This window comes from Brassica napus, chromosome A10 (genome assembly GCF_020379485.1).
Source record: "Brassica napus cultivar Da-Ae chromosome A10, Da-Ae, whole genome shotgun sequence".
Taxonomy (NCBI): domain Eukaryota; kingdom Viridiplantae; phylum Streptophyta; class Magnoliopsida; order Brassicales; family Brassicaceae; genus Brassica; species Brassica napus.
The window spans coordinates 13,518,589-13,537,335 of NC_063443.1; the positions used below are offsets into that span (position 1 = coordinate 13,518,589).

Genomic DNA, 18,747 nt, shown 5'->3' on the forward strand with positions numbered 1-18,747 from the left:
TGAGGTGGCACAACAGGAGGGATGCACACATTTTTTTATATATATAGATAGATAGATACTTAACACGCCAAAACAAAAATTCGCATTATTTTTATTAATCTTCAGTTGCAATAGTCATCATAACTTGATTTACTGATATGTTCTTGATTGGTATTGTTGAAGGTACGCACGGCAAGTTGGTGACTTCTTTGAGCTTGTGAAGAAGAAGCAAGAAACGTCGCAAGATCAGCCGCCGTTGCTGTTACCTCCTCATAATGGAGGTCTCTGGATGGGACCAGAAGGGAAGCATGTCCCGAGATTAGAACTCCTGTCTCTGGATTTCAGGAAGGCCATGTCGCTCTTAACCAGACTGCGAGAGGCTCTCCCCCACTGTTTTGTTCGCTCTGAAGGAGCATTCTCAGGGTTATCATCGAATGTCAATAGGTATGGTCAGCTTTATGTTTCGTTTGTTTTAGGAAACTTCTCTCTACGGCTTTTACACCCTCTCTTAGTTTAGTTATTAACCCTTTTGTGTAGAGAAAGATTTGATGATGTTTGGATAATTTTTACTTTTAATGTGTTTTGTTTCCTGAATTCTCTTATGGTCTGGAGTTTCAGTTGTCTCTATATTAGTCCCTATCACGGCCAAGCAAATATACATTAAAGGAATATTTAAAGAAAAAAACAAAATGTGTTTGGTCGTACGAACATTGCATTTTCTTCCTATCCAAGTAAGAGCTCCGAGGTGGATCATGGTGTTACCAGCTGCTTCGTCTTTGTAATCTCTTAGCGCAAGAAGCTTGAAACCCCTTAAGAGACCTCACATGCCCTTTATCAATGTACTTGCCACCTTTTTTCTGTTGATGTATGAAACACAGTTCCATTTAGGCACATTCGTTACTAATTTTTATAACAAAACACAAGGAGATAGACAAAGAGGCCTTTGAGCTATGAAAAAAAATTTCATCAAAAGTTTTCTATAGTTTGGGTTCATGCTAATTGCTTTTAATATGGATAGTGAGTTTCTTTCTTATTAAAACTTCCTCCAAGTGATTCAAATATTAACTGCTCGACATGAATAATCATATGACAATCTCAAAGAACAAAGTCGTGCCTTCTCCTACACCATATAGCTGGAAAATCAAAAAAATATTTGCAACTGGCATTCTCTTTGGAAGTTATGATGTTGTCCATAATTTGAGTGTTATTCATTAAGTACCGATTTCTGAAAGTATTTTACATTGCTATGGTTACTGTTTTTGCTTCCTTGGTTAATAATTTAAACATTATATGATTATTTTGATCCTAACACTATTTTACATTAAACATAGATTAAACAAAAATATTACACATAATCCGCGAGTACACGGATCTGATATGATATAATAGCAAAACAAATAGCATTTGTATAGAAAATTTTCAACATCATAGAAAGAAGATAAATTCGATAAAAATAGAATGTATATAGATATCATACTATTTTATTATTTTAATAATTTAAATATATATTAAAATTAATCAGTATCATTTATTTTAAAACCCTAATTATTAATTAGGATAACATGATTTATTTGATTTTAAAAATAATAACATATAAAATTCAAACAAATAAGATACTGATATATATATATATATATAAGTTAAAAAATTTATAGTTTTTCCTTTACCTACCTATTTAAAGTAATTATTATTATAATAAATAACCTATTTTCACATTGTATCACTTAATAATTCAAAGAAAAATGTATAAAAGCAAAAAGTGTCACCATACATATTTCTTACAAATGCAAACCACAAAATCATACAAAAATAACAATATACCAAGTAAAATATATCTCGCCCGTAGGGCGGGCCGATCCTTGTATTACATATGTTGGAGCTTTACGTGTTTTTTTATGAAAAATTTCCTTAGATAGCCTTTTTTAGTTTATTTTCACAAAAATAAACTTACCAAAATAAATTTTACTAAAGAGTAAATATGCACTTATATCCAAGGATAACTAATCTAGATTTAGGGTTTAAAGTTATGGGGTTGAGTTTTGGGGATAAGGTTTCAAATTTTAAAAAATATATATGTAAAATTTCAAAATAAAAAAAAATATTTTGGTCATTTTATTTTTTGAATGTTATTTTTGTGACAAAAACTTAAAAATAGCTATTTTAAAGAATTGCCCTAATATGTATCTACTGAATATTTTTAAATCAAACATATACATATGTTATCAATATATACAAAACCATATTTTAATAACCACTGTAGTACACATACTTATTACTTGTTGATATTTTATCAAATTAAATTATCCTCAAAAAATTTTAGATGATAATTCAGCATATATAAATAAATTCTAGGTTCATTTTGGATGGCGTGTAGCGAACAGAACGAATGGGACCTCCCCTAATAAGCCCGCCCATAGGGTGTGTGGAATATAGGCTTATGAGAAAAATGATGTATGACTAAAATCCTTACTTGCGCCCTTTCGTTTCCATAATAATGACACCCCAAACCTATATATAAGTAAGACTGATCAAAATCACCTTCAAACCACACTGACTTTCTCTTTCCCGTTGCAGTGAGTGGCAACTTGGTGGTTATATCCACCCCATCCATGAATGCAGCACCAATGTTTCCTTGGCTTTCTTCACGAGCATGGCTATATCCAGTGGAGATCTTTGCACTGTTTTGGGAATCCCTTATGCAACTGATATTGAAAAAAAAAGAGAGTAAATTCAAGATCCATGAAACCTTCAGAACTTATTAAGTTATGTAAGAATCTAGCTAAGAAAAGTAACAGCCGGCACGTCTTCACCTGCTAGGAGTTTGCTCTGAAACCTCCTCTCCATAGGCTTCAGGTGTTTTCTCATCCAAGTGAAACACTGCATCAGACATCAGAGTAACTGGAGATCCAAGAATCAAACTGGGAAGATGTAAATTGTTTTCTACGTTGAGGAGTTTCCAGGTTTTCAGATGCGTTCCTAAGTTTAACCGGTGTGGCTGGTGTTGTGCCGCAAGCTTTAAGAAGCTGAGCCTTTAACACCACAAGTAAATAGAAGAATGTTAGGCTATCATTTTGAAGGAAACAGCGATTCAAAAAGGATTATCTCCAAGGTGTATAAAGATATTCTAACATGAAACTGCAGATAGTTGCTCAAGTAAAGATGAAAACACTCTAAGCATAAAGAAGGAAGGGATACATACGCTATATTCATCTAAAATAACTGAGCAGAACAACGTATATATACAATAGAACCTCTATAAATTAATACTCGATAAATTAATAATCTCTATAAATTAATAAATTTCTCTGGTCCCAACTTGGACCGGTTCAAAATTTGACACAAATCGATAAAATAATAAGATAATAATTTTGATCTTTGGATTTTAAATCTAATCTTGGAACCTCTGGTCGAATGTTTAAGAGTGTATAGTAATATCTTCGATCTGGTTAGAGTTCTTTAGTTCCTCGTGCATGTTCTTGTTTGATTGGTGCATGCCAAACTAATTATCTTTGCCTTAATCTTGATTGAAGGTGTTACATGCTGGTCTTAGGTCTTGCTCTCTGTCCATGTGGATGCATATTATGAGGTCTTTTGCAAGCTGTTCTTGGTGAGCTCAATCTTTTAGATATGTTCATCGGGCAAGCCAATTTCTACCAGGTACATGATCTCAGTTTAACTTCTGGCTCTCTTTTTTGTGGCAAGCATTTTGTACCGAGTTTGATGTTCCCTTAGTTTGTTGCTCTTCTTGTTGTATTAATCCATGCTTAGATTAGCTAGAGTGTTTGTTTAGTTGTTTTTCATTTCTCTCTTTCTAGTCTTCAGTGTTTTTCTGTAAAAAATTGAAAACCGATAATCAAATCTTTACGGTTTTACCAAAAAAGAAAATATCTACGGTCAAATTATAAAGATAAAACCCAAAATGAATATCTACTCATGAAAATCCTATATGGTCAACTCTACCTCTCTAAGTCACCTTGGCTTTTTGAATTCAACTTGTTTTCCTTTTTTGGTCTAGGAAGAAACTTTATAAGAGATTTAGTTAGATATTGTACCAAAAATAACTTGATTTCTAACTTCTAATTCTCAACTGATATTTTATTTCACAGTTTCAATTGCCAATTTGGAATAATATATTTTATATATATCTTAGAAAATGTTGGATATATTTTAAATAATACAAGTCTATACCTGCTTTTCTTATCTGGAACTTCAGAAACTCTAGCTATTTATATATATATACACCACCAACCATTGACAAGTATGTAGTTCATAAGACTTTTTAATATTCGTCTCGTTTAAATTAAAACCACAACACTCTCTCCTCTACATAATCCTCAGCTCCCAACTTATCATTGAGTTAGAATGAATCAACCTTCAGGTAATCTTCCTAATTCTTCATTTAATTCTTTTTAATCTGAGATCGATCGATATCCATAGCCGTATATCCAACCGTTATTCCATTAACGCAAATCATTATATAACCTAATAATCATTATTAGCCGTAGTGGAAAAACCTTCACAGGGGCCGTACACGAGTCCACCGCCGATTGGTTATCCGACCAGAGATGCTGTGGTTGGTGATCCTCGGGTATCGTCAGTGGAGACGAAGTCCAAGGGTGATGATGGGATTTTTGCAAGATGGTACATATTTATCTTTGTTCGTTTAACTAATTAAAGAAAACCTTCTTCATATATATTTATAAACTTAACAAAACCCTTTGAATTTTATTTTGTATTTACTCATTCAAAAAAAAAGAGTTTTATTTTGTAGACTAATAAGTGCTTCTAGTCATACGTTAATCTTTTGCCAAATATTTATACATTACTCGAACAATTTTTTTTTGAAAAAAATATTCAGCTTATTTTTTATGTAAAAAAGAGTGTTCATATTTTAGTTATTTCAATCTCTCATATTCTCAACATAATAATAATCACAAAAGAAAAAAAAACTCACAAGTTAATCTAAGCTGGTCTTGTCTATTGGCAGTTGGGTTCTCATATGCTGTTGTGTTGTCCTGGACGATTGGTGTTGTTGTAGCTGAGACTTGGGAGTTAAAGATTTCATGCAGATTATTGCTATAATAAAATATATATTTGATGATTGTTGTGTTACTTTTTAATTACTCTTTATATGTGGAATATGTTCTGCCGATGGTTATTTTATTTATGTTTTGCAATATAAAATTAAAGGTCATGATATATATTAAAGTGATCGAATTAATATATATAATTATATAAATCGATTTTGGATACATTCAGATACTTGAAATATTTTGGTTCGGATCAGATTAGGTTTCAGTTATCTAAATACTAAAATTTTGAATAATTCAGATAATTAATTAATTTTGATTCAAGTTTAGTACTATTTTTTTGATCGGAATCAGTTCAGTTCTTCGGATTCGCGCTTTTTGCTCAATCATAAATAATGATATAAAAACAAATAGTAAGATATTTTTGAAAAATACATCCGCGCAAGTGCGCGGGTCAAAATCTAAAGTATCCTTATATCAAAAGATAAAAAAATCATATATGAGTTAATGTATGGTTTTTCCAACCGCAATATATATTATAAACCTATCATTTTATTTGTAGATTATATGTATATATTAGCAAGAGAATATGAATATTGTATATTGGAGTATCGAATCACTAAGAAACTTTTTTGCATGCAGCATATATATATTTTCATATAGGTGTTAGTTTTGTTACTCATATATCAATGTTTAATACCTACTTAGTTTCTTTTAACCCCCTCCCCCGGCCCCATCCCCCGTTTCTTCTGCTTTTACCTGAGTATTTTGCATTCTTGTAGTAGTTGTAGAATTTATTACATTTTTTTAATGCAAATTTAGACAAAAATAAGATGAACATCAATCAAAAAGAAAACTAAGAAGTTATGAAATCAGGATAATCTAATGCATGCTAGAGTATTGTAGTGATGATGTTTCAAACTTTCTGTAAGAATGAAAATGACGAAAATTGTTAAAATGCATATAAGTTAATACACGTGCAAATGCGAACTTTTATACCCCTAATGAAAAACTAAAAACTGTTTGAAAAAATATTGACATAAGTCATAGACTCATAGTATACCACAGTAGAGTAAGCTTAGACCATGAATATCGGTATCCTTAATAGGGGTTTTAAACAAAAGTAATGATTTAATTAAATCAAAATTAATTAAAAGGAGAATAATCGATCCTTAGCTTAGGTTTTTTGTGATCGATTTTTAGGGAGGTTTCCAACCATGTGTCAGCAAAGCACTGGACCTATTTTTTTTCCCTTTTCTTTCTTTATTTTGTTTCATCACCGATTCATCGCAAATCGACGACGTCTCCTCCGACTTCTCTGTCGAAACCGAGGATCGAAACCGAGGACGACTCTCTTGGTCCTCACGGAGTCTCGTCCCACTTGCCTCATCTTCTCCGTCAGAAGAAGTACCCAAAGCCACGACGGACGACGACTCTGTCGGTGTTGACGACGTCTCCTCCGTCTCGCTCACGATCTCTTCAATTTGAAGATAAGTTCCCAACTATTTAACTTCACCTCATCCTTTTCATTTCTATTTCAACCTTGTCATTTCAATATCTTGAGTTACGATTACGGTTTGTTAGTTTTGTGGGTAATTTTAAAGGTTTGGTCTTTGATCGACAATTGTAAAGGTTTGGTCTTCTGATCTGTTCAAGTTGACAGGAAGTTAAGAGTGTCGTGTAACGTGATCTGAAATCTCGCTAGATCATCTTCTAATTTGTTCATGTTGACTTACGACGGTAGTAGGAGAACAAACGTGTATTGCTTCCTATTGACGGTGTTGTAAGATTCTTCTTTACACTGTCTTGTGTTGGCTAATAATCAATCAAATGACGGTTTAATATTGTGTGTTTAGGATATTGTCATTGGTACACCAGGTCGTTTGAGAGATCTGATTGACTCTAATGAGCTTCGTCTCTCTGATGTTTCCTTTGTGGTTAGCAAGCAACATAACATCTTCTCTTTGATCATGATCTTTGACATAGACCCTTAGGATTTATATAAGTTGCATTGTTCTTCCTATGTGACAGGTATTGGATGAAGCAGATCGAATGCTTGATATGGGTTTCGAGGAACCAGTCCGGTTTATACTCAGCAAGACGAATAAAGGCAAGTGGTTGAAGAACCAACAACTCATGTTGTTTGATTTCTTCCTGCCACATTTTAATGAAAGTTTTTTTTTTTTAATATGTCTTATATTTCGTCAGATGGTTATGTTCAGTGCAATTTGGCCTATGGAAGTTCACAAATTGGCTCTGGAATTCATGGATCCAAACCCTGTCAAGGAAATGTTTTCCTCTTTTCTCTAATCTACACAGTTTTTTTGTTCATTTTTCTCAACGTTATCTCACTCAAATTTCTTTGTTTTAATTTTAAAATGTATGTTTAAAATATTATTTTTATTATGTTTTATTTCATAAATAAATTTTATCTTTAATAAAAAAATGTAATTTTTTTTAAGAAATCCAAATTAAGAAACTACCATTGTAGCTCAAAAATTAGGTGATTCTTAATTTTGATTCGAGTTTAGTACTATTTTTATTATGTTTTATTTCATAAATAAATTTTATCTTTAATAAAAAAATGTAATTTTTTTTTAAGAAATCCAAATTAAGAAACTACCATTGTAGCTCAAAAATTAGGTGATTCTTAATTTTGATTCGAGTTTAGTACTATTTTTTGGATCAGAATCAGTTTGTTTCTTCAGATTCGAGTTTTTTTGCTCAATCCTAAATAGTGATATAAAAACAAATAGCAACATATTTTTTAAAAATATACCCGCACGGGTACGCGGGTCAAAATCTAGTGTATCCTTATATCAAACGATAAAATAAAAATCATATGTGTTAATGTGTGATTTTTCCAACTGCATATATATATTATAAACCTATCATTTTCTTTGTAGATTATATGTATATATTAGCAAATCAAATCACTAAGAATTTTTTTTTGCATGCAGCATATAAATTTTCATATAGTTGTTAGTTTTGTTACTCATATATCAATATTCAATACTACTTAGTTTCTTTTTACCAAAAAAAAAATATCTTTGGTCAAATTATAAAGATAAACCCAAAATGAATATCTACTCATGAAAAACATATATGGTCAACTCTAAGACACCTTGGCATTTTGAATTCAACTTGTTTTCCTTTTTTTGGTCTAGTAAGAAACTTTATAAGAGATTTAGTTAGATATTGTACCAAAAATAACTTGATTTCTAATTTCTAATTCTCAACTGATATTTTATTTCACAGTTTCAATTGCCAATTTGGAATAATATATTTTATATATATCTTAGAAAATGTTGGATATATTTTATTATAATACAAGTCTATACATGCTTTTCTTATCCGAAACTTCATAAACTCGAGCTATATATATATATATATATACCACCAACCATTGACAAGTATGTAGTTCATAAGACTTCTTAATATTCGTCTCGTTTAAATTAAAACCACAACACTCTCTCTCTCTCTACATAATCCTCAGCTCTCCACTTATCATCGAGTTAGGATGAATCAATCTTCAGGTAATCATCTTCCTAATTCTTCATTTAATTCTTTTTAATCCGAGATTGGTTGATATCCATATCCGTATATCAAACCGTTATTCCATCAACACCAATTCGTTATATAACCTAATAATCATTATTAGCCGTAGTGGAAAAACCTTCACAGGGACCATACACAAGTCCACCGCCGATTGGTTATCCGACCAGAGATGCTGTGGTTGGTGATCCTCCGGTATCATCAGTGGAGACGAAGTCCAAGGGTGATGATGGGCTTTTTGCAAGATGGTACATATTTATATTTGTTCATTTTACTAATTAAAGACAATGTTCTTCATATATTTAAAAACTTAACAAAACCCTTTGAATTTTATTTTGTATTTACATTCATTCAAAAAAAAAAGAATTTTATTTTGTAGACTAATAAGTGGTTCTAGTCATACGTTAATATTTTGCAAAATATTTATACAGTACTCAGACAATGTTTTTTTGAAAAATTATTCAGCTTATTTTTTATGTTAAAAAGAGTGTTCATATTTTAGTTATTTCAATCTCTCATATTCTCAACATAATAATAATCGCAAAGAAACAAAAAGGCTCACAAGTTAATCTAAGCTGGTCTTGTCTATTTGCAGTTGGTTTCTCATATGCTGTTGTTGTGTCATGGACAATTGCTGTCGTTGACTTCGGAGTTAAAGATTTCATGCAGATTATTGCTATAATAAAATATATATTTGATGATTGTTGTGTTACTTTTTAATTACTCTTTATATGTGGAGTATGTTCTGCCGATGGTTGTTTTATTTATGTTTTGTAATACACCCGCGCACCCGCGCGGATCAAAATCTAAAGTATCGTTTTCTCAAAAGATAAAAAAAAATCATATATGAGTTAATGTATGGTTTTTCCAACCGCAATATATATCATAAACCTATCATTTTCTTTGTAGATTATATCTATATTATTAAAACTGAAGTACACATTAGAGTTGTTTGGAAACAAGTATAGCAATTTAAATCAAATTGTTTGGAAACATGAATAAAGCATGAACCAAATCGAAATGAATGGAATTACAATTTTGGTTCTTGGCCCGTTTGTCTCCTAAACCAACTGGTTTAGTTAACCATACAATTTTGAAAAACACGCTCATAAAATAGAAATTTTAGATATGGACACAATAATTAGCTAACTAACATGTCTATGTAAAAATCGCAAGGTTAATAGCAAGAATCTCTCGTGCAATCTTAGCAACAGATCTTAGCAACAGAATATTACCTAATTATTTCATCCTAAACTTTCTTCTCACGTTTTTTGTTCTCCAAGGTAGATATTTTTTGGCTCTCTTATCTCATGATTTCCTTAAAACTTGTCGGATGCCTTCATAATTATTTACAATAATCTGCACGAACAAATAAAATAATATTTATCTTATTAAAATATAAGTACTTTTGAAAATTATTTAGAAGCATAAATAACATTTTTAAAAATATATATAATATTGTTTGGAATAGCAGTATATTAAAAAAAGTATTAATGGGCTTATGTGAATTCTATTATATTACGAGAAACTATATATTTAGACTATCTTTAAAATATACGAAAATGGTCTAATCTAATAACCTAAAACATCTTTTGTCTAAAATAAATTTTATATACATATTTTAAATCAAAAATTGATTCAAAAATATACATATATTCAAAAATTGATTTTTACTAAAATGTTTTCCAACAACCATTATCAAAAAAATGTTTTCAATATATATAAGAAAAATATAATACAAAGCTCAATTTCAAACACCATCTTAAATAATGGTTTTTATATTTCACATTAAGTTTTAAAAGTATAATTTATATGATTATTTATGTGATGATATATTTAAAATATTATTAATTATATGATTACTTATATGATGATATGTATAAAATACGATTAATTATATGAGGATACATATATGATATATAATAGTGACTAGGGATGGGTGTTACGATACTCATTCGGTTCGGTCGGGTCTCTTTGGATTTCAGATTTTTGGGGTCAAAGACTTTAGTCCCATTTGGATAATTCTAAATTTTGATTCGGGTTCGGTTTGAATCTTTGCAGATTAGGTTCAGATTCAGATAACTCATTTAAATGATTTTTAAAATTTTAAAATTCATTATATACTTTAAATTTCTCAAAATCTATAAATAAAATAATATATTACATATAAATTTGAATAACACCTGTCAGGATACCTAAACTTAACATATAAATTGGTTTGGTTTAAATATTTAGATAGAGAATTAATTATTATTTTAAGTATTTTTAGTATTTTGAGTATACTTTAACGATTTTAGATGTTTACTTTTGACAATTTGTATATATTTTCAAGTATTTAAACCAACTTAAAAGTATCTTTTATATTCTGGATGTTTTTATATACATTAAATCTATAAACAATTAATATATATAAGTATATAAATCTATTTCGGATATATTCGGATACCCGAAATATTTTAGTTTGGATCAGATTCGGTTTCAGTTCTCTAAATACTAAAATTTTGAATAATTCAGATATTTAATCAATTTCGGTTCAGATTTGATACTACTTTTTTAGATCGGGATCGGATCGGTTTTTTGGATTCAGGTTTTTTGCACAATCCTAATAGTGACATGAAAAACAAACAGTAACATATTTTTGAAAAATACACCCGCGCGGGCGCGCGGGTCAAAGTCTAGTGTATATATTATAGCAAGAGAATATGAAGATTGTATATTGGAGTTTCGAATCACTAAGAAACTTTTTTGCATGCAGCATATATATTTTCATATATGTGTTAGTTTGGTTACTCATATATCAATATTCAATACCTACTTAGTTTCTTTTGAATTTATTGCATTTTTCTTCTGCTTTTACCTGAGTATTTTGCATTCTTGTAGTAGTTGTAGAATTTATTACATTTTTTGAATGCAAATTTAGACAAAAATAAGATGAACATCAATCAAAAAGAAAACTAAGAAGTTATGAAATCAGGATAATCTAATGCATGCTAGAGTATTGTAGTGATGATGTTTCAAACTTTGTGTAAGAATGAGAATGACGAAAATTGTTAAAATGCATATAAGTTAATACACGTGAAAAATGCGGACTTTTATATCCCTAATGAAAAACTAAAAACTGTTTGAAAAAATATTGACATAAGTCATAGACTCATAGTATACCACAGTAGAGTAAGCTTAATTAATATTAGGTAATAACTCGTGCCTTGCGCGGGATGTGATTATTAGATTCATTATTTTTAATAAAAAAACATTAAATTTGTTTAATTTGGATATTGGTTCGGTTTTAATTTTTTTTTTTGGTTTTTAATCTTCTAAAATATGGCCATTATTTTAAATTAATATTAATTTTAGTTTATTCGGTTAAAATATTTGATTTTTTGGTTTTTTCCGGTAAAAATCAAAAATTAATATTATTTGTTTACTTCAATGTCAAACCAATAGTTTCATACTATAGTTTCTAAACAGATAATAGTTTAAGAAAAAGGAAAGAAAATTATAAAACAAAAAATCAAACATGCTAGAGTATTGTAGTGATGATGTTCCAAACTTTGTGTAAGAATGAGAATGACGAAAATTGTTAAAATGCATATAAGTTAATACACGTGAAAAATGCGGATTTTCATACCCCTAATGAAAAACTAAAAACTGTTTGAAAAAATATTGACATAAGTCATAGACTCATAGTATACCACAGTAGAGTAAGCTTAATTAATACTAGGTAACAACTCGTGCTTTGCGCGAGATGTGATTATTAGATTCATTATTTTTAATAAAAAAACATTAAATTTGTTTAATTTGGATATTGGTTCGGTTTTAAGTTTTTAATCTTCTAAAATATGACCATTAATTAATATGACCATTATTTTTTTTGGTTTTTAATCTTCTAAAATATGACCATTATTTTAAATTAATTGACATTTTAGTTTATTCGGTTAAAATATTTGATTTTTTGTCTTTTTTTCGGTAAAAACAGAAAATTAATATTATTTGTTTATTTTCATGTCGAACCAATAGTTTCATACTATAGTTTCTAAACAGATAATAGTTTAAGAAAAAGAAAAAAAAACTTATAAAACAAATCATTACACTACAATTTGGTCTAGTGAAAGAAGCATTAAGAAAAAAAAATTTCAGCTTTCAAAAAAATTAGATACTTCAGTTGTGGTGAATACTTATTTACAAGGTGCTCACATCAAGGTGTACATGTATGTGTATGTAAAAGTATATAAAAATAGTTGACAAATATATAAAGATATTGTTAATTAATATTAAATGACATTTTTGTTCAAAATAATACATGAAAGATAAAATTAAAATTAATTTAAGATAAAAAAGTCCTTGACATTAGTCATTTTTTACATATAAAGAAAATAAAATTATATCCGTAAATAGGGGCTGATACAGATCGAAATCTGGGTATTTGGAAGCATTCGTGTTGATTCGATCTTTAGCCACCTAGATATTCGGTGACTCGGATATCCGAAATATTTTAGAATTTTAAAGAATATCTGATTTGATCCATAAATAAAATAAAATTTTAAAAATAATTGAAAATTTTAATAATAAAATTTTATTACTAAAATAAAACATTATTTAACTTTTTAAATTCTAGTACCTAATATAATAAATTTAATTTCATAAAATATTGTAAAATTGATATAGAGTATAATATATATTACGTATATATATAATTATTTACATATATGTATATATATGCATATAACAGATCGAATTAGATATTTGTTCCTAAAAATATTGGTATTTGTGATTTGCTTATTTTTTTTTTGGATATTGTATTTTAGTATTTGATTTGTTTCGTAGAGTTATGGATATCCAGATTTTTTTTGTTTAAATCAAAACGGATAATGAATCGAATCAAAATTTATGAATATTTTGCTCAACTTTATCCATAAACAATAAAAATAATACATATATATATATATATATGTATAGTTTGGCTTTTGATTCGTTATCTATATTTATTCGAACTGAAAAATCCAAAGTTTTATTAGAACTATGTATCTAAGTTTCACATTATAAAAAATGCAAATATATAGTGTAAACACATTTATAAATATAGTGTAAACGCGTTAGCATACTTATTATCAAATCATTGTGAAACTGCCACGTGTTTATCATAGTGTGAATGTATTTATTACAATTGTTTTTGTTTTAATAATATTTGATTACGAACCGAGATGGAGTATATTTTTGGCAATTTAATTGTTTGTTTTTAAGTAACAGATTAAGTCATGGGTCACGCGAGTTCGGGCTTAAAGAGATATGGGCTTGTAGCGAGTAAGACCCAATAAGGACAACTGGACCACAACGTAATTGAGACTTGCTAGAGAAGCCTTTACCTCTTCTTCGTCTTGTTAAATGTTAGCAGTGACTGTCGCCCTCTTTCAATTCGTTTCAGAGAAGTCTCGCCATTTCCCTCCACTCGCAAAGTCTCAATTTTGCTTTCTCGCTTTCACTGGAATCTTATTCCGATTGAGAGAAATGACGACAATGGAGCAGCGTAGAACCCAGAATGCTGTTCAGCAACAAGACGACGAAGAGATCCAGCACGGCCCTTTCCCCGTCGAACAGCTTCAGGTACAGTTTCTCCAGAGCTATTTACCTTCTCGATGCATCGGATCTTGCGTTAATTGAACTGGGTTCGCGTTAGTTTAACTAAAGATCTCTCCTTTTTTGTTCGTTCTGAGGAGAATTGGGATTTGCTACAGCGTTGTAGAGTGAAACACATTTAGGGTTTTTGTTGGATTCAGATAAAGTTGACAACTTTAGAGTTCTTTTGTTCATAAGATGGATGGAGATGAATCAGTGTTTTTTGGGTTCTTCTGGTTGTAATCATTTGGTTATACACGGTTTCATCTCTTTGATTCTTCAATCTTCAGGCGGCAGGTATAGCTTCTGTTGATGTAAAGAAGCTTAGGGATGCTGGTCTCTGCACTGTTGAAGGTGTTGCATATACTCCAAGGAAGGATCTCTTGCAGATTAAAGGAATCAGTGATGCTAAGGTTGACAAAATCGTAGAAGCAGGCATGTCATATTGAAAGATCCTTCTTTGTTATATACAGAGATTATATGCATTTTCTTATATTTGTTTCTCTGTGTGACAGCTTCAAAGCTGGTTCCTTTGGGTTTCACTAGTGCTAGTCAGCTCCATGCTCAGAGACAGGAGATTATTCAAATTACCTCTGGATCACGGGAGCTTGACAAAGTTCTTGAAGGTTGGTTCTGACTTTTGACGCATTTTAAAAGGTCATTTTGTATTGTGATCTTAATTTTTGTCTGGATTTTCAACAGGTGGAATTGAAACCGGATCCATCACCGAGTTATATGGCGAGTTCCGCTCAGGAAAGACTCAGCTGTGCCATACGCTGTGTGTAACTTGTCAAGTAAGAACTATTTTCTTCAGTTCACCACTCTGCTATTGTTGCTTGTCTTGTAGTAATCAGTTATCTTGAATCCCTTAGTACATTTTTGGAAAACTCAGAAAGATATTCACATTGAGGTTCTGGTTTTAAAATGACTAGCTTCCCATGGATCAAGGAGGTGGAGAGGGGAAGGCAATGTACATTGATGCCGAGGGAACATTCAGGCCGCAGAGACTTTTGCAGATAGCCGACAGGTATGCCGTCCTTGTAACACTCGTGACAGCACGATGGGGATTTTGAGATTCTAAGAAATCAACTAAAATGATGCAGGTTTGGATTAAATGGAGCTGATGTACTGGAAAACGTTGCCTATGCGAGGGCGTACAACACTGTCACGGGACTATTTATTTATTTTTATTTTATTTTATTTTGCAAATCCCAAAAACAATAAATAAAATAGAAATTGTGGTGTGTTTCGTCGTCTTCCTTTCTCCTCATTGTTGTGTTCTCGATCCAATCTTCTCCTTCCTTCCTTCCACCGAAACAAAGAAAACATCTGTCTCATCTCATCTTCTCCTTCCTCCTCCTCCTCCTCATTTTCTCTCTCTCTTCATCATTAAAAACCCCTTTCTCTCTCTCTCTCTCTCCATCTTCTTCAAATTATTATTCTTCTCCAATTCTTCATTTCATCTTCTAATTCTACGAATCTGAGCTTTCTGAAGCTGTGATCTCCTTGATCGTTTCCTTACGTTTAACAAAATCTCGCATTTGTTCGATTCGGGAGCACCATATAAGGAAGGATCTCTTGCAGATTAAAGGAATCAGTGATGCTAAGGTTGACAAAATCGTAGAAGCAGGCATGTCATATTGAAAGATCCTTCTTTGTTATATACAGAGATTATGCATTTTCTTATATTTGTTTCTCTGTGTGACAGCTTCAAAGCTGGTTCCTTTGGGTTTCACTAGTGCTAGCCAGCTCCATGCTCAGAGACAGGAGATCATTCAGATTACCTCTGGGTCAAGGGAGCTTGACAAAGTTCTTGAAGGTTCGTTATGAAATTTTTGGTGCATCTTAGAAGTTTATTTTGTATTGTGATCTTACTTTGTCTAGATTTTCAACAGGTGGAATTGAAACCGGATCTATCACCGAGTTATATGGCGAGTTCCGCTCAGGAAAGACTCAGCTGTGCCATACACTGTGTGTAACTTGTCAAGTAAGAACTATTTTCCTCAGTTCACCACTCTGCTATTGTTGCTTGTCTTGTTGGAATCAGTTATCTTGAATCCCTTAGTACATTTTTGTAAAACTGAGAAAGATATTCACATTGAGGTTCTGGTTTTAAAATGACTAGCTTCCCATGGATCAAGGAGGTGGAGAGGGGAAGGCAATGTACATTGATGCCGAGGGAACATTCAGGCCACAGAGACTTTTGCAGATAGCTGACAGGTATGCTGTCCTTGTAACACATATGAGGGCACGATAGGGTTCTTGAGATCGTAATTTTTCTAAGAAGTCAATTAAAATGATGCAGGTTTGGATTAAATGGAGCTGATGTACTGGAAAACGTTGCCTATGCGAGGGCGTACAACACTGATCATCAGTCAAGGCTTTTGCTTGAAGCAGCGTCAATGATGGTTGAAACAAGGTGCGTTGAGTTTCTTTTTTGGTGTTCAATTCCAGTTTGTTCATGATGAGATGAGAGTGCTAACTGTGAAAGTTGTGATGTAACAGATTTGCTCTCATGATTGTGGATAGTGCCACCGCTCTCTACAGAACAGATTTCTCAGGAAGGGCAGAGCTTTCGGCCAGACAAATGCATCTTGCAAAGTTCTTGAGAAGTCTGCAGAAATTAGCAGATGAGGTGAGACCATTCAGTAGTTTTAACTGTGTCCTTTCGCAAGTTCCTATCCTGAAACATGCTCTCTTGTTAAATGGCGCTCTAGTTTGGTGTGGCTGTGGTTATAACAAACCAAGTAGTTGCGCAAGTAGATGGTTCTGCTCTTTTTGCTGGGCCACAGTTTAAGCCGATTGGTGGGAATATCATGGCTCATGCAACCACAACAAGGTCTGTAACGTTTGCAAAATTCAAACAATGTTTCTTTTTTAATTCATAGAGAGAGTTCATTGGCAAAATATTTGGTTATGATGATGAGGAAAACATATACAGGCTGGCAATGAGGAAAGGAAGAGGGGAGGAGAGGATATGCAAAGTGATAAGCTCGCCATGCTTGCCAGAAGCAGAAGCTAGATTTCAAATATCTACAGAAGGTGTAACAGATTGCAAGGATTGATGTGTGTTTGACTTGCTTCTTCTCTCTGCCTTTGTATGTCCTTTGTAATCATCTTCACTTGTGAGGTGAAGAACCCTTTTTCCCTTTTGGTTCTCGTCACTGTGGATCATGAATTAGATTGCGTAAGCATACAAGTAGTGACGAGGGAGCAAATTTTAGATTTGTAAGTAGAGGTTTTCCAGGTACTGAAAGTTGGTACCTTGTGTGTAAAGCAATACTTTGACATAGGGTTTAGCCTATTCTTGTTTTTCTTCCTTTTTGGCTCAGCTTATTTGACCAAAAAAAAAAATTGTACTATTGAACACACTAACCCCAAAAAAACTAGTGTACAAAAAAAAAAAAAGGGATCTGTAATCCTTGTAGTGAGATGTTTAAATGGGTGAGAACAAGTGTTTGCATGCCGTTTTTACCATCACACCCAATGTTTTTAAACCCGATCCAGACACTGAACCGGACGACTTACTGGATCGCTGGGTCATTGGGTCGACCGCGGGTGAACTGCAGGTTAATAAATGAATTAATTTTATTATATAATAATATATTAGCTATGAAAATAAATATATAGAAACTAAAGCTAATAGTTTCTAAATGTTTTTTAAAACATAAAATAATAGTTTGGACATATATATACTTTTTGTTTAAAAAGTATCTAAGAAATACTTAACTTTAGTTTTTCTATTTTTATTTTCATTTGACATGCAAAATATAAAAAAAATATTTTAGACTATTTAAAATTTTGTGTAACAAAGTAAGAGTTATGACATCTTAAAAAATCAAGATATAAAACTCACAAATATTTAAATATCTAATTTGAATAATAAATTAACTTTAAATTCAAATTAAACTAAAAGTAAAAGATCATTGTAATAAATTGTCAATAACAGAAATAAACTAACATCAAATCACATCAACTAATTTTGGTTTTTTTATCATCGTCCACTTCATTTTTTTAGGTGGCATAGTGAAAAATCTTCATCAAAATCTAAAAATTACAAATATAAAACTGAAAAGGGAAAACCTAACCTTTTTTTTGTCAGCATCTAAATTTTTAATTGAAAACTTAGAATATAAAACATAATCTAAAAACTAAAAAACTTAAAAAAGAGTAAAAGTTATTTATTGGTTCAACCGGCGGTTCAACCGGTATCGGGTTCTGGGGTTTAATGGGTTTTTGCGGGTTTTTACGGTTTTTTGCGGGTTTTTAAATATTGAGTTTTTTATAAAACCCAAACTGGATTTTTTCTGAGTAACCGGGTTTACCGGTTCAACCGCAGGTTCGGGTCGGGTTTCAAAACACTGATCCCACCTGATATATCTTTATATAATCAAATTAGTGTTGGCGTCAGCATCATCACCAGATAATGTAAACATGTTTTTGTGACACCTTTGCTAAAATGAGTCGCTCACTCGTGAATCATATGATAATTGACTTTTAGTTATAAAAAAAAGAAGGATGTGAATGAAAGAAAGAAAGAAAGAGTAATAACTCCTCGAAGGTGCAGCTA

General features: G+C 31.4%; 1 protein-coding gene and 2 long non-coding RNA genes across 4 annotated transcripts; all 3 read left to right on the top strand.

Moving 5' to 3' along the window:
- The first annotated feature begins 4,002 nt into the window (after window positions 1-4,002).
- Window positions 4,003-5,304, top strand: LOC111201313. Its single transcript, XR_007317228.1, has 3 exons — window positions 4,003-4,357; window positions 4,479-4,620; window positions 4,967-5,304. It is a non-coding gene; the product is annotated as an uncharacterized LOC111201313 (long non-coding RNA).
- Window positions 5,305-5,862: 558 nt separating this feature from the next.
- Window positions 5,863-7,119, top strand: LOC125579228. The gene is made up of 3 exons (XR_007317229.1): window positions 5,863-6,792; window positions 6,866-6,946; window positions 7,041-7,119. It is a non-coding gene; the product is annotated as an uncharacterized LOC125579228 (long non-coding RNA).
- A 6,816-nt stretch (window positions 7,120-13,935) lies between these two features.
- Window positions 13,936-17,496, top strand: LOC106370433 (DNA repair protein RAD51 homolog 1-like). Of its 2 annotated transcripts, none has more exons than XM_048743086.1 (9): window positions 13,936-14,165; window positions 14,468-14,612; window positions 14,693-14,803; window positions 14,880-14,971; window positions 15,110-15,204; window positions 16,483-16,596; window positions 16,683-16,812; window positions 16,895-17,016; window positions 17,119-17,496. In XM_048743086.1, exons 1-9 carry the CDS (start codon window positions 13,947-13,949, stop codon window positions 17,240-17,242), a joined length of 1,152 nt encoding a protein of 383 aa, XP_048599043.1. In that variant the 5' UTR covers window positions 13,936-13,946; the 3' UTR covers window positions 17,243-17,496. The 2 variants fall into 2 exon arrangements, with proteins under 2 accessions (XP_048599043.1, XP_048599044.1); XM_048743087.1 differs by lacking the exons at window positions 14,693-14,803; window positions 14,880-14,971; window positions 15,110-15,204 and adding exons at window positions 15,886-15,996; window positions 16,073-16,164; window positions 16,303-16,397.
- The last annotated feature ends 1,251 nt before the right edge of the window (window positions 17,497-18,747 follow it).

Bases quoted from the DNA above. Each gene is read 5' to 3' on its own strand.
- LOC106370433 (XM_048743086.1), top strand. From the start codon at position 13,947: ATGTTAGCAGTGACTGTCGCCCTCTTTCAATTCGTTTCAGAGAAGTCT. The intron at 14,166-14,467 runs GTACAGTTTCTC...TTCAATCTTCAG, and splicing joins TCCCCGTCGAACAGCTTCAG to GCGGCAGGTATAGCTTCTGT. The intron at 14,972-15,109 runs GTAAGAACTATT...TAAAATGACTAG, and splicing joins CGCTGTGTGTAACTTGTCAA to CTTCCCATGGATCAAGGAGG.